This window comes from Lissotriton helveticus, chromosome 10 (assembly GCF_964261635.1).
Source record: "Lissotriton helveticus chromosome 10, aLisHel1.1, whole genome shotgun sequence".
NCBI lineage: Eukaryota > Metazoa > Chordata > Amphibia > Caudata > Salamandridae > Lissotriton > Lissotriton helveticus.
The window spans coordinates 1,289,982-1,304,474 of record NC_136071.1 but is presented as its reverse complement, the minus strand read 5'-3'; the positions used below and the strand labels follow the sequence as shown (position 1 = coordinate 1,304,474).

At 46.6% G+C, this 14,493-nt stretch overlaps 1 protein-coding gene across 1 annotated transcript in view; it reads left to right on the top strand.

Annotated features, from left to right (window-relative positions):
• WDR45 (WD repeat domain 45) overlaps positions 1 to 14,493 on the top strand; it is a 71,044-nt gene that overhangs the window by 28,264 nt on the left and 28,287 nt on the right. Inside the window, exon 6 of the mRNA XM_078664492.1 lies at positions 12,589 to 12,668. Coding sequence (XP_078520618.1) covers positions 12,589 to 12,668 — 80 coding nt within the window. The remainder of the gene's footprint in view (positions 1 to 12,588; positions 12,669 to 14,493) is intronic.

Sequence of the window (14,493 nt, the reverse complement as noted above, 5' to 3'; positions counted from 1 at the left end):
CCTTTGACTGGTAATACTGACATAGAGGGTAAGTCTGGAGTAGAATCAGACTGAACATTCAGGACCATGAAATTCGAAGAATAATTACCTAAATTATAAACTTCATTTTCTAGATCTAACCCTGTTCTGTGGGGAAGACCTTGCTTGTCTGGAAAACATGTACTGTTAAGAAAAGACATATCTGTTGAGGATGACGTTAACGTGGACCATGCTCCACACGAACCATTATGTGAAAATGGATAAGGAAACAGTGGCAGAACTCCCTTCGGTGTCTGGAAAGGGGGGAGTCGACCACACACCCAACAATTAGTGGCATTGCTGGTCTGGTGTGAATAATGTAACATGCGGATAAAGGAATTATTACGCATAGCAAGACGATAAGATAGTTCATGAGGAGGCAGATCACTAAATGTGTGCTCTACTGTAGCAATAGAAGACGTATTTACATGAGGAACTGGAAAATACAAATAAAATGCATAACCTGTGCAGGTAAACATAAGGCTGAAAAACAATATGAAACTTAGAAAAACGATACATCGGATTGAGTTTTGACTAACTCTCTCACTATGGGGGTCTATTTTATACATGTCAGAAACCGGTCTAACCGTTTCACCTAGGGGAGGACTTAGACAATCAAACTGGCTGACTTATTTTACTAGACCTTAATTTTTTCTTATACTCCTGCTGCGGAGTTTTCTCTAACAGGGAGGGATTCGTATCATAGTCCTTTGCGGGACAGTCCTTAAGAATAGTACTTTGGCAGTCTTTCAAATCCTCGGTAATGTTCTTGGTAACAGACTTCAATCCAAAAAATCTTTTCACATGTGACAAATGGACCCAGCCCTTCCTGCCTTCCAGCTTGACGGCAGTACGGGTGGCCAGGAGGACCTGTTTGGGTTCTTTCCAGCGAGGCTCCAGCGGACTTGAACGATCAAAGTTCCTCACAAGAACCATGCATCCGGAACGATTTCATGCGGTGCCACCTCGGTATTGTCTGGAAATGCGGCGGCAACCTGTGAACGACAAGAGTGTAGGGCAGACATCAAGGAAGCTAGGTAATCTGTCAGCATATTACTTGAAACATCGGTAATACTTCGGGGTCTAGGTGTACCCCACATGTTAGGGGGGCGGCCGAATACGACCTCGTACGGAGACAGACCTGATCGGGAATGTGCGACCATGCGCATATAAAACAAAGCGACTGGCAGAGCTACTATCCAGTCTACACCTTTCTCTTTACATACTTTTGCAATTCGAATTTTCAGGGTCTGATTATGTCTCTCTACTAGACCAGCTGCTTCTGGATGGCGTACACAATGGAACTTCCACTGGTACCCTAACAACAGGGAAATATGTTTCATAAGCTCGGATGAGAATGGCTGGCCGTTATCAGAATATACGACTCTAGGGAGTCCGTAGCGGGGGAAGAATTCACGAACCAACTGCTTGGCAGTGGTCGCGGCTGTGTAATCTGGGACTGGATATGCCTCTGTCCACCTGGAAAAAGCGCATACAACTACAAGGACATACTTGAAACCTCGACATCGCTCCATCTGAATATAATCCATCTGGAGGACTTCAAAAGGGTGGTCAGGGGGCTGGAAGCCACCTTGTTCCACCGGGACACTTTTACCTGGATTAAACTGGCAACATATCATACAGGTACGGACTTTCTGCTTAGCTGCAGCTCGTAAATGCTTGTTGAACCAAATGTTCTGGATACTATCTAACATAGCTTTTTCTCCTAAATGTGCTGGACTATGTGCGGTATTAATAATGACTTGAACCATAGAGTCGGGGAGAAACCATGTGGCTCTACCCTTCGTTACCCATCCCTGATCTGTCTGGACCCCTCCTTGTTCGGACCATTTCTTGATTTCATCGGGAGTAGCATGTGACTGGATATCTATGACGTCTTGAGTAGGGTCCTTAACTGTCATACATGTAGTCGGATCTGGAGTATGTGTCTGTGTCGGGTTAACTGAAATGTCTGGAGTCTGTGCTGTAAGTTTGGCTGTGCGATCTGCTAGATCATTACCTTGGGAAATAGTGTCAGTAACTTTCGTATGTGCTTTGCACTTCATGATAGCAATAGATGTCGGTAAATGTATGGCATCTAACAGAGCCTGAATAAGGAGACCATGCTGAATCTTGGTTCCATGAGAAGTCATGAAACCTCTCTCCTGCCAGAGCACTCCGAAGTCGTGTACAACTCCAAATGCGTAACGTGAATCTGTGTAAACATTAACTTTCAGGTTCTTAGCGTGTATGCAGGCTTGAGTCAGAGCAACTAGCTCTGCTGCTTGAGCAGACAGGGTGTCAATACGGTGTGTTTCTATAACTTCAGTGTCTGTAGTCACTGCATACGCGGCTACTAGTTCTCCTGTACTTGTTCTCATACATGAACCATCCACATAAAGTGTCAGGTCGGGATCTGGTAATGGAATATCTGTCAGATCTTGTCTTGGCTTTGTCATAGTGTTAACTACTTCCACACAGTCGTGTGTGGCAGAATTTGAATTAACTGATGGTAACAGTGTTGCAGGATTTAAAACGTTGCAGCGTCTGATTTCTATGTGTGGCTGGAACAGTGTCAGTTCATAACCTGTTAAACGTGCAATTGTCAAGTGCTGAGTCTGTGTTCGGTTTAAAAGAACTTCCACAGAGTGTGGAACTTGTACTGTCAAGGAATGTCCTAACACTATGGAATCACTTTGTCTGATAGCTAGTGCTGTGGCTGCAACTGACTTGAGGCACGCAGGCAGAGCAGGATCTAGTGTGCTCGAAAAATAAGCACAGGGCTTGTATTGTCCTGCTTGATCTTGTGTGAGAACAGATAATGCTGTACCTTCACGTTCTGTGACAAAAAGTGTAAAAGGCTTACTGTAGTTCGGTGTAGCTAGAACTGGAGCTTGGCATAGAGCTTTCTTTAACTCATTGAAACTAAGTGTATGTTCAGATGTCCAAGGGAGGACAGTCGATACGGCTGCCTCCTGTGTCGTTAACTGTATCAGTGGCTTGGCTAGAAATGCATACTGAGGAATCCATTGTCTGCAGTAAGAAGTGAGGCCGATAAAAGCACGTACCTCATTCTGGGTCTTGGGCTGAGGAAGACTCGCTATTAACTGGATACGGTCTGGTGTCAACTGCCTACCCCTCTTGGACAGTAAGTGGCCTAAATAGATCACTTGCTGGACACAGAATTGAAGCTTAGAAGGGGACACCTTGTGCCCCATCTCGGCAAGGAAATACAAGACTGTCAGTGATGCTCGCTCGCAAGCACGTTCAGAACGGGCTGTGATCAGTAGATCATCGACATACTGGAGCAGGGCAGTGTCAGTTGGCATGTGAATGTTGTCTAGTTGTCTCTTAAGTGCTTGACTGTAAATACTAGGACTTTCTGTGAAACCTTGAGGAGCTCGTGTGAATTGGTAGCTCCTTCCATTTAAACAGAATCCGAAAAGAAACTGGCTGTCTGGATGGATGGGGACACTGAAAAACGCGTTCTTGAGGTCTATGACTGTAAAAAAATGAGGCTTCGGAATCAATGGCTGTCAATAGGGATGAAATATCTGGGACAACTGGGTACTGAGGAATAATACATTTATTGAGTTCTCGAAGGTCAATCACTAATCGATATACTGGGGGTGCATTTGGATCAGTACGTTTCATGACTGGAATGATCGGAGAATTACATACATTGGAGTCAGTTTCTACAACTACTCCTTGAGCCATGAGCTCGTCAATAATTTTGGATAAGGCTGCTACAGCCTCAGGTGGCAATCTGTACTGTCTGATTCGTGGCAGGACTACACCTGGCTTGAGAGTCACACGATGGGGTGTGATTTGCATATAACCAACATCAGTTGGACCTTGCGCCCATAGATGCTGCGGAACATTGGACAATCTCGGATCAAAATCTTGTAATACATAGTGACCCTTGAAGTCACGTAGGAACAATCGTATTCCCTCTGGGGAGCAGCAAATAACTGCACCTAATTCTTTCAGTGTTTTAATACCTAACAGATTTTCTGGACATGACTTCGTAAGTAACAGATCAGTAGTGCGGGACAATGGACCTACTTCTAGAGTAACTGGCTTAGATATCTCGTTTACAATAGGCTTTCCTGAAAAACCAAGGGAAACATTTCTAGAGCCTGAGAGCGGAGCCCCTGGAACTTCGGCGTGACTGATGGTCGTCCTACTTGCCCCTGTATCAATCAGAAACTTTCTGTCTTTCCCTAATACTTGACTATGAACATAGGGACCCTCTTGATCTACAGGTATCTCGATGAGAGGCAAGCCTACCTCCCTCTCTAGGCTGTTTCATGAATACGGTTGATACTCTGGATACTCGGTCTGAGCATACTGGTACATCTACTGTGTAACATGCTGTGTTGCAGCAATAGGCTGCGGTGCTGGAACTGTCTGTTGTGCATTCTGTGGCTGAGAAGTCTGTGAAACTTGTTCTTGTCTAGGCGGACGTGGTCTTTCTTTAGTCTTACCAGTAGCTATATTATGTTTCAGAACTGCACACTCGTTTATATAATGACCTGGCTGTTTACAATAATTGCATGTCCCTTTAACGGGAACTGCAGGATGACTGGCTTGATTCGTACCCCTCTTCTGACTGTCTTGAGGAACGGATTGTGCAACTAGTACTTTCATTTTCGTGTCTTTCATACGTTTTCTCTCGTGTTCTTGCTCTTCTCTGATTCTATTCTGGTGGTACTGAAGCATCTGTAACATCTGGGACGGAGTACTAGCTTGCCATGTGCTTTCGACTTTCAAAACTCGGTTCTTAACTTGTGGACTTGAGTTCTCGACTAATTTAGTAACAAAAAGATGAGGGTATGACTCGCTACTCGTCTTGAGGCCACTGTTTATAATAAAGCATTTCTCAAATCTAGAATAAAAATCACTAGTGTCTTCGTCTTGTTTCTGTTTACAGGCTGAGATTGCATCCCAGTCTTCCTTTTTAGTGGCTAATAACCTTGGCAAAACTTGTATTAACAGTTCTGGTAATTCTTTACATTTCTCTCCTAGACCGGTACCTGGTACTCGTATCTTACCTTCAGCTTCTAGAACTGCCCAATCGATCTTTTTCTCTCCCACCTCCCATTCTTTTTCCTTGAGTTTCTCGTATACCCCTGCGGGCAACAGGACCTTTAACATTTTAATGATATCTGGATACGTGTATTCTCCCATACGGAGCATGTCTTTTAATTCTCGGTGGAACCCTGCTGGATCTTTGTCGTGACAAGGAATTCATTTCTTCATCTCTAAGAGTTCCATCTTTGTAATCGGGGTGTAAACAAACACTCGTTGCATTTCACCATCTGCTGTCCTGACTGGGTGTACTTCTCGTAACGGATTCTGTCTGTCTATGTAAAAGGGTTTACTTTCTGGGGGTGAGACATGAACAAAATGCGGGTTCAAAAACGTTCTATATTTGTGGCGCTGTTCTAGAATGACACTAATTAAATCGGTACCTAGACCCTTCCACCTATACTGGAGTAACTCGTTCAGGACATCATGTAACGGACCTGGATCAGAATGTTGACCCTCATACAATGTAATGAGGTGCTGGATCATATACATACCCACCAGTCGTTGCTCGGCTGGGGGCAATTTCAGAAACATTTGTGCCACTATTTCGTCTGGAAAAGTGGTAGAATCAGTAATCCATCGGACTGCTGATCGGGCTAGTTCTTGTTCATGCATGGTACTTAACTCACTATAACCGATTCGTGATTTCAGAATGTGATCGGTAGCTTGAAATACTTGTTCTAGAGAACCTTGTTCTGGTGCTGGATGATGAAAAACTGTCTTGTGTTCTAGGCGTAAATGGCGATCTGGAAATCTAGATTTTCCTACATACGCTATTCTGGCGGGATTCTCGTCCTCTACCTCTTCAGGAGAAGAGTCATTCTCTTTCTCGCTTACTTGTGCTGCTTTACGTTGTTCGTGTAACTTTATTATTTCTTTACGAATTTTCTTGTACATACTCTCTATACTACTGATAGTTCTGTGTTTACCCTCGGCTATATTATCACTCCACCTTGTCAGGATTCTCATTTCGGCCGGATCTTTAGTCGGGGAATCTTGTTCTCTTATTAAACAATTAATCAGAAACTTTAATAGCATGAGCTGGATCTCAGCTTTCCTTTGAGACATGGCTTCGCCAATACTTTCTGGATCATCCCCTGTACGGATGAAACGATATATTCTCTCTAGATCTTCTTTCATGTCAGGTATGGTGTCCAAATACCCGGTCACCCGTCTTACACGGATGGAATATATTACTGTACTATCATCACCTGCAACTGGATCATAACGGCATTCAGTAAGAGCTCGTCGGATGTCTGCAACGGACTTATATTTGGGCGTACGCTGTAACGCACATTCATGTAACTCGACTAACGTTACTCGTTGGTGTGGTGGCGGGGTACCAGGAGGACCTCCTCCTGCGGCCCCTATACTGGAATCGTCGACTGATACTCTTCGTACTGGCGCGGCGGGAAATTGTAATGTGGGCTGGACCGGGGGTACCGTAGCAGGTACTCCGGTGACTGGAGGAGCAGGATTTACATTATTTACAGGAGCTGGCGGATTTGCATATTCTGGGACTGTGTCGTCCAAATAGGACGAGATGAAAATATCAGCTGCGGTCGGTTTGTGACGTAGCTTGATCGGAACTAATGGTGGCGGAAAATTGCTGGATGCCTCCGGGGTCGCTTTTGGCAAGCCCTCGGCAAGAAGAGGGTACATACCCTTAATGAGGGCATGCCTCTGTCTGTCGGACTGTTCGGTTTTGACTCGTTCACCTATCTCGATTAATTCCCTTTCTTGGGCTCGTTCTAAGGATTCTCTACTTAGTTCTGACTTTCTGATTTCTTTTTCGGTTCTTTTATGAGATTCTTTGCGCCATAACTCGATGGCATCTTTCTGTGACTGTCTGGCTTTCTTTTTCCATAATGCTTCTTCTACTCGCATGATGCACTCGGCATCCCACGTACCTGATACGGGCCATCTATACTTTTCCTCTAACTGTTTGGTATACTCTACCCATAAATCTAGATATAATATGGCACTTATGCCATGCTTTTGATACATAAAATGACCTGGACTGTCCCTAGGCGGGACAGGAACTGCTGCTTCTAGCAGACCTTTTCTGGTTTTTAACTGACGTAGTTTAGAAAATAAGGGCATGACTGAACTGTAACCTAGACACAATACGCAATTACAATACACAATGAACACGATAATTACTCCACATTCATACCACGACATTACAATACATGAAAAACATTTAAAATAACAGTTCGAACAGAATACTACCTGGAATACTGAAAACAGACTACATGAATTTTCACGAGAAACAGAACTGACTAGAACAGAAACTAGATGTACTGCTAAAACAGTACGAAACTCACCGGTCTCATAAAGAGACACGTCAGGACCCGCATCCACCGAAGTGGACACTTCGTTTTGGGGTCTGTGTACCACCAAACCCCACGGACCAGAGACAATTAGATTGACCCTGTCTAGATACTACCCAGCAACGGTACTCACCGGGCAGCAAGAACGGAAGGCCTCGGACTGGACTGGATTGGACTGCTTCGACGCCGGACGGACGAACTTCGGACTTCTGTTACGGGTGGGCCTCCGGATACCTCGGACCTTGGACTCTCGGCTTGGGCTCTGGTCGGGACTCGCCGCGTTCCTCCACCGCCTCGTCTGGATGCTGGACCGCCACCTCCGTCTCCTCCGTGGGCCTGAGGGATACTTGGAGCAGAAATATCTGCACGTGGCCGGTATGGTTCCGTCACGGCTGCAGAGGGTCAGGGGGCCGGCGTGGCTTCACCGGCACGTGGGGAAAGGGCAAGTCCCTATTCGGGCGCCATTATGTGGTATATAAATAAATAATACCGGATCTAGGTTTGACTGGACATAGCAATAACAGATAGCTCAATAAATAAGAGTCAAGATTCGAGGTAGTAGGAGTTTGCAGGTTTAATACAGCATAAGGACAGGAACAGGACAACCTGCACGGGAACAGGATGGCAGGGCCCTGCAGGGGGGACAGGGAATGAGCGCGCTAACTTTAATAACAGTACACAAGTATATATACTAAAACAGTTGCATTACAGTGAATACAATAGGCGTAGCAGTGGGTGTGGTCAATAGCAGTCGCGAAAGATAAGGGTGAAAGTGGGTGTAACAAGGCGTATACATAGACATGTGATGTAAATGTAACAGAATATGTCATTAATGGGGCGGAAACATGGAGGGGGCTACCTAAGGAGCCGGGACCTCTAACCTAATGGTGCGCGCAAACTGACAATGACGTGTTACTAGGAGAAGCTGGGGGCTATGAACTCTGTGCTAGGAGCAGAGACTGAAGTCTGGAGAGTCAGGGCGACATGTGCCTAAACAATATCTAGTATCTGATGTTTAGAGAACATGTTGATAGAATCCAAAAGTTATCGGGGTAAAGGCTAACAGACTCTAAGACTGGTGCATGCATTATTCTACATGTAGTGCGTGTTGAGGAATATAAAATGACCATAAATACAGTATTTCTCTTACATGGAGACGTAAAGGCTAGACAATGACGGAAACTATTGATGCGATTCAGTAGCTTAGGAATGCAGAGAAGGAGGGCTGGACTGATAACTAGAATCATAACATACTCTTGGCAGACTCAGAGGCAGAGCCAGGCTGAGCCGGGCACTGTGAGGCAGGAAGTAAGTGAAGGGTCAGGAATACAGGTGGGGGCTGTATCGCTCCTCAGCGAGGGTTCAGGAGACAGGAGCTGAATCTGGTGTCCGGGCCCTTTTGAGGCCTAGAAAACGGGGACTTTACAATGAAATAACGTGCACACTGAGAAACGTGGCAACGTAGCTTTACATAGGCCTAATACTTGTAGTTTTCATGAGAACTGGAAACTGGCATACTAGAGATGGACACAACTGTAATTGCATCTTAAATCGAACATGGGGAATACATATGCATATTAATCATGCATACATAACATAAGATGGGGAACACGTAGGGACACAGAACATGGCAAAATTTACTTTTCCACAGACTTGCTTTGCTAGCCGTCACCCACGCCACACGCATTAAGAGCACTCCATCCAGTCTGTGCCATGACCCCATGACCAGTGAACCATCAGTCACTCTCAGCAGGGTCTCAGGTTTGCGTGTGCACCCCCTGCTCATATATCATTCATTCACAGAACAGAAGCTGAGAACACTCTTATATGGGGGTTTGGGGAAGAACAAAAGATGCTTCTGGATGGGAGGAAACTGGAGAGACACTAAAGGTCTTGGGGGAGAGACGGAGAGATGGAAGTTTCTTTGAAAGAACTGTTCAGGGAATTTTTGTGGGGAATTCACAAGGATAAAAAACATAGCATCTTCTGCTTGTTTGCTATGACCCTTGTCACTGGCAGCAGGAATTAACGCACACTGAAATGGTCTAAAGAGCGCTGCAATGATTGAGCCGCAGTTCAGAGCCACAGAAGCTGAGACCTGGGCCCACATTGTCTTCTGTGCTCGCTAATCCTATTGGGAAGTGAACGGAGTCAGTTCTGCAGTGACAGACATGGGACATGGTCTATTATTAAAGGGCCCAGAGCTCCAGTAAAACCTTTAATACTCCTACACCGCACCTCGTTCATATCTCAACTTGTGGCCTCCAGACATCTCTGGGGGGCTGCAATTACTTCTGTCACTCTTAAAACAGACCTTTGTATTACTTGGTACCACACATGCAATTCTTGGGTATATCCTATATCCCTGTGTTTATGCGCATTCTCTCCATCTCTCCTTTCTGTCGTGTGGATGAGAATCTGCTTTTTTAAAGTTCGCTCACTCCTTATATGTGCCTCCAGTTTTTCCAATCCTATTCCTGTTCTTTTTCTTCCCCCATCCTCTTCCATTAACATTGGATTTAATATTGGGAAGAGGAGTCAAGAAATGAATGCCCGCCATCGCCCCCTTGTGGCACCCTGTACCTTCCATGTGAATGTCACCCTCCGAAAACTCCTGACGTTTCTTTCAGATTGACCCCGCTGTCAAAGTTCAGGGCCAGAGCACCCATCTCCCCGGGGGTCAGGGCCCCTTGGCGATCAGGCCATCCCCAGCTAATCGGTTGCACCGTCGGGCCGCGTATCCCGTCTGGGCATGGAGGTCTTATCTTCAGGATTGGACCCTCTCTGGCAGACAGTGTATGTCCGACTTGTTGCACTAAGAGGTTGAGCAAAGCTCTTGCTGGGCGTGATTGGGGGGGGGGGGGGTCAACGTTCAGTTCACTGTGATTTTCACAGGACAGTAGAACCTGTGGTCCTCCTCTGCTTGACTGTGCTAACACTCCTCCTCTGTGGTTGAGCTGGACGTCTGCCCACTGCAGCGATCTGTTGAGAAGGGGCCGGCAAGGAAACAAGCAGCCTATCTAATAGCAAGGCAGAGAAATGGGGGACTAACTCGCCCAGTATTTGCTCCCGTGTGAAACACATTAGATGCAGCATGAACCGCACTCACCTGAGGGCAGGCTTCCGATGAGTCCACTACCAGCAGAAGTCTTGTTACACGTTTGCTTTGTTCTTGGACATGCTCCAGACCCACACGTATGTGGCACTGCTGAATTCCCTGTCAATCTATATCTTTGAGGGTCCAGGCCTTGTTCTGGAGTTTGCTGCACAGTCTTAGGATCCCTGTGGATTTCAGCAGCTACCAGAGATCCCTCTCTTCCACAGTCCCTCTCTAGAAGATCCCCCCCGGCTGTCCTTAAGTTGGTTCCCATAGCAGACAGATCAGACATCCAATAAACTGGATCGATAACAAATAGAGCTTGAGCGGCGGTATCCGTCCCAGCTCCCTCTTAGCTAAGCCTTGATCTTCTCTCCAGGTTGTATTTCATTCTTTGCTTGTGGATACTCTGAGGGTAAATTTGAAGTATAGGACACTGCTCCAGCCCTTTCTGTCTGCCCTCCGTGCACTTCCTGGTGTCACTGGTACCTCTCCAGCCCTGGAGAGCCAGCCCCCGACACAACCCTCTGCGACTTCTAGCACTGTCCGTTTTGCTGCCGCTTGACACCCTCTTCCAGATGTTCAGCTGTGTGAAGGCGGTGAGATGAGGCCCTTCTGTGTCGATAAGTCACCATCTTCCCTGAGACTCTCAATCAAACCGTGCTACTTGATGCTTAACAAGCTCTTGTCGGTTCTGTCCATTAAGACTCTGATTCCTTCTGTGAATCAGTGGCCGCCCCTGTGCTGTGGTGGTGTCTTCGACTCCTGCACTGAAGCGAACTCTGGTTCTTGAGCCCCAGGTCCTCAAGCGAGTCTCACGAGATATGAAAGAAATCAATCCCCGATCCAGCTATCAAGGGGGCCTTCGGCAAGAAATATGTAGCTCCCAAGACCAGCAACTGTTTGCTTCCAGAAGCCCCCAGTTCATGATAGTGGGGGTGCTGTTTGCTTCCAGAAGCCCCCAGGTCATGATAGTGGGGGTGCTGTTTGCTTCCAGAAGCCCCCAGGTCATGATAGTGGGGGTGCTGTTTGCTTCCTGAAGCCCCCAGTTCATGATAGTGGGGGTGCTGTTTGCTTCCAGAAGCCCCCAGGTCATGATAGTGGGGGTGCTGTTTGCTTCCAGAAGCCCCCAGTTCATGATAGTGGGGGTGCTGTTTGCTTCCAGAAGCCCCCAGGTCATGATAGTGGGGGTGCTGTTTGCTTCCAGAAGCCCCCAGGTCATGATAGTGGGGGTGCTGTTTGCTTCCAGAAGCCCCCAGTTCATGATAGTGGGGGTGCTGTTTGCTTCCAGAAGCCCCCAGTTCATGATAGTGGGGGTGCTGTTTGCTTCCAGAAGCCCCCAGTTCATGATAGTGGGGGTGCTGTTTGCTTCCAGAAGCCCCCAGGTCATGATAGTGGGGGTGCTGTTTGCTTCCAGAAGCCCCCAGGTCATGATAGTGGGGGTGCTGTTTGCTTCCTGAAGCCCCCAGTTCATGATAGTGAGGGTGGCTGCTTCCCTTTGCCCTTTTTAGAGCAACCCAGCACCCCAAAGGCCCGTAGATGCCTCCTTGATTAATTTGTTCCACAGAAATGCTACGCGCCTTAAACACAGTAACGACAATAGTATAAGTTGGAGAGAAATGCAGAGTAATCAGCTAAGCAGGATCCACCTGGAAAGAAGGTTAAACCTAAACATAGGCTCTTGTTAAGGAAGTTTGCGGACAAAGAGGGAGTGAAGCTACCATCTTCCGTCTATGAGACCGCTCTCTCTCGCGTCATCATTACACCCTCCACACAAATAAAAGAGCAATGCAGCTCTACCCACACGCTGTTGGCAGCTTGGCATGTCTTGGGTCATTGCGCTAGTCAGGGCAGTGCTTCGAGGGCATCACAGTTTTACTGCCCACAGGCTTCAGGGCCTCTGTCTGTCTTCCCTCTGTCGTACTACTCTCTTTCTTTCACAGTCTCACTTGACTGTAGTGTGTGCGTCTCTCTTTCTACATGCTGTCAGTGCATCTGTGAGCTACAAGCGGGTTCTGACCCAGTGTCTTTCTCTTCTCTCGTTCTCAGGACTCTGTGACCTTTGCCCCAGCATGGAGAAGCAGCTGATTGTGTTTCCTGGCCACAAATGTGGCAGCCTGCAGCTGGTGGTGAGTGAAGTGAATCTGCCATGATTGCATCTTTGTCTGTCTTACTCCCCTCTTTTCTTTACACTCCAGCCAGTATTGTATCGCTTATAAAAAAGATGCTTTCTCATTTCAGCATGACCCGACTAGGAGTCCCTTTTTCCTCTTTATTATACAGCTTGTTTAGGGTAGTTCAGCCTTTTGTCCTCATGCTTGGTTACTTTAGGTCCGCATGTCCTATTCCTTTGCTGTGTATACCACACAGGGCGGCTCGTTGATAAGCCAGTGAATAAGCGTACCCGGAGACTCCGATGCTGCTGTCGGATGGGTTTGGGGGAAGGTGGCGTGAAGCAACATCCAAAACTGGTCCAGCCGTCATCTATTGATCAGTCCTGAAGAAAGGCCCAGAGTCATTCCATTCTCCTTCCTTGTTCACCTAGGGAAGCAGGAACTTCTCTCGCTGTCATCTTTTTATTCATTGTTTGAAGTGTTGATGCTTGAGCCTGTGAGATGGAGAACCTCCAATAATCCCCAGCTTGTGGTTTCTTTTTATGTTTCTTTTCCACTGTAACAAGATGACCTCTGTATCCTACTGTCTACAACTAGCTATAATATTCAGTGTTATGTGCCATTATACAACAAATCTGTGGGTTTCTGCACATGATCTACTTTTCTTATCTCACATTAAGAGTTTTTCGGTCGTGATGTAGAGGTAACTGTTACGATTTCTGCCACAACCAGCAGAAGCAATGACGCAATCCCTTCTAGTTTCTACAGCGTTTGTTTTGGAAGGTGAAAGTATGCACTCTTTATGTGAGAAGGAACTGACGTCTGTATCAGTTCTACAGGCAGGTGGGTGCACGGCTAGTGAGGGTTTTAAAAAAAAATCTTTTTATTAACACATTCCAGAAAGAAAAGAAAACAAAAAAAAAATCAGGTGACAATCTTGATTTTCACATTAATCAAATACACATGATCATATATCAAAATCAGTAATCGGATAGGGTTTAGAGATCAATGAGGTTCCAACGCCAATACCTCCTCTCTTGCCACAGGAGGTGTGCATATATCCCCTCTGTATCCATTCCACGCCCCCCATACCTTCCCCCACTTCCTGGGGCAACCCCTGGCGATATATAGGGACCTTTCCCTGAACATGCACCAATCCAAATCTTCCATCCATTTTCCAATTTGGGGCGCCTGACTAGCACCCCACAACTGAGCGATGTTACGTTTAGCGATCATGCATGCCAGCGTTACCCACACTTTTCCAGAAGTAGTCAGGTCCATGGGTTCCCAAACATTTAGGACACATCTACGGGTCTCCAGCGCCACTTCCACCCCCATGACCTCCCGGATCTTCTCGTTAACTTGACACCAGTAGTCTTGTATTACGGGGCAGTGCCATAAGATATACATAAATGTGCCGACCTCCCTGCACCCTCTCTGACACTCCTCACTACTCGCCAGACCCATCCGTACCAGCCGGGGCCCCGTGGTGTAGGAGCGGTGCAGGATCTTTAACTGGACCAACCTCAGTCTCATGGGTACTGCTACTACCTTTGGGGAGGAAACTGCTTCCTTCCAGTCCTCATCATCTAACACTAGTCCGTCCGCTCTCCACTGCTCTCTAAGAGTCGCTAATGGATCCCCCATATCGTTTATTAGTTTTTTATATATTAATGAAATAGTTTTCTCTGGAAGATGGCCATCCAGTATCCGGTCCTCCAAAGGGGAGGCCTCCGGGAGCACTGTTCCTCTGGGGACATTTGCTAATAAGGCAGGCCTAACCTGAATGTATCGATACCGCTCACTCTCCTGTAGATGATTTTTTTCCCGTAGGGCGTCA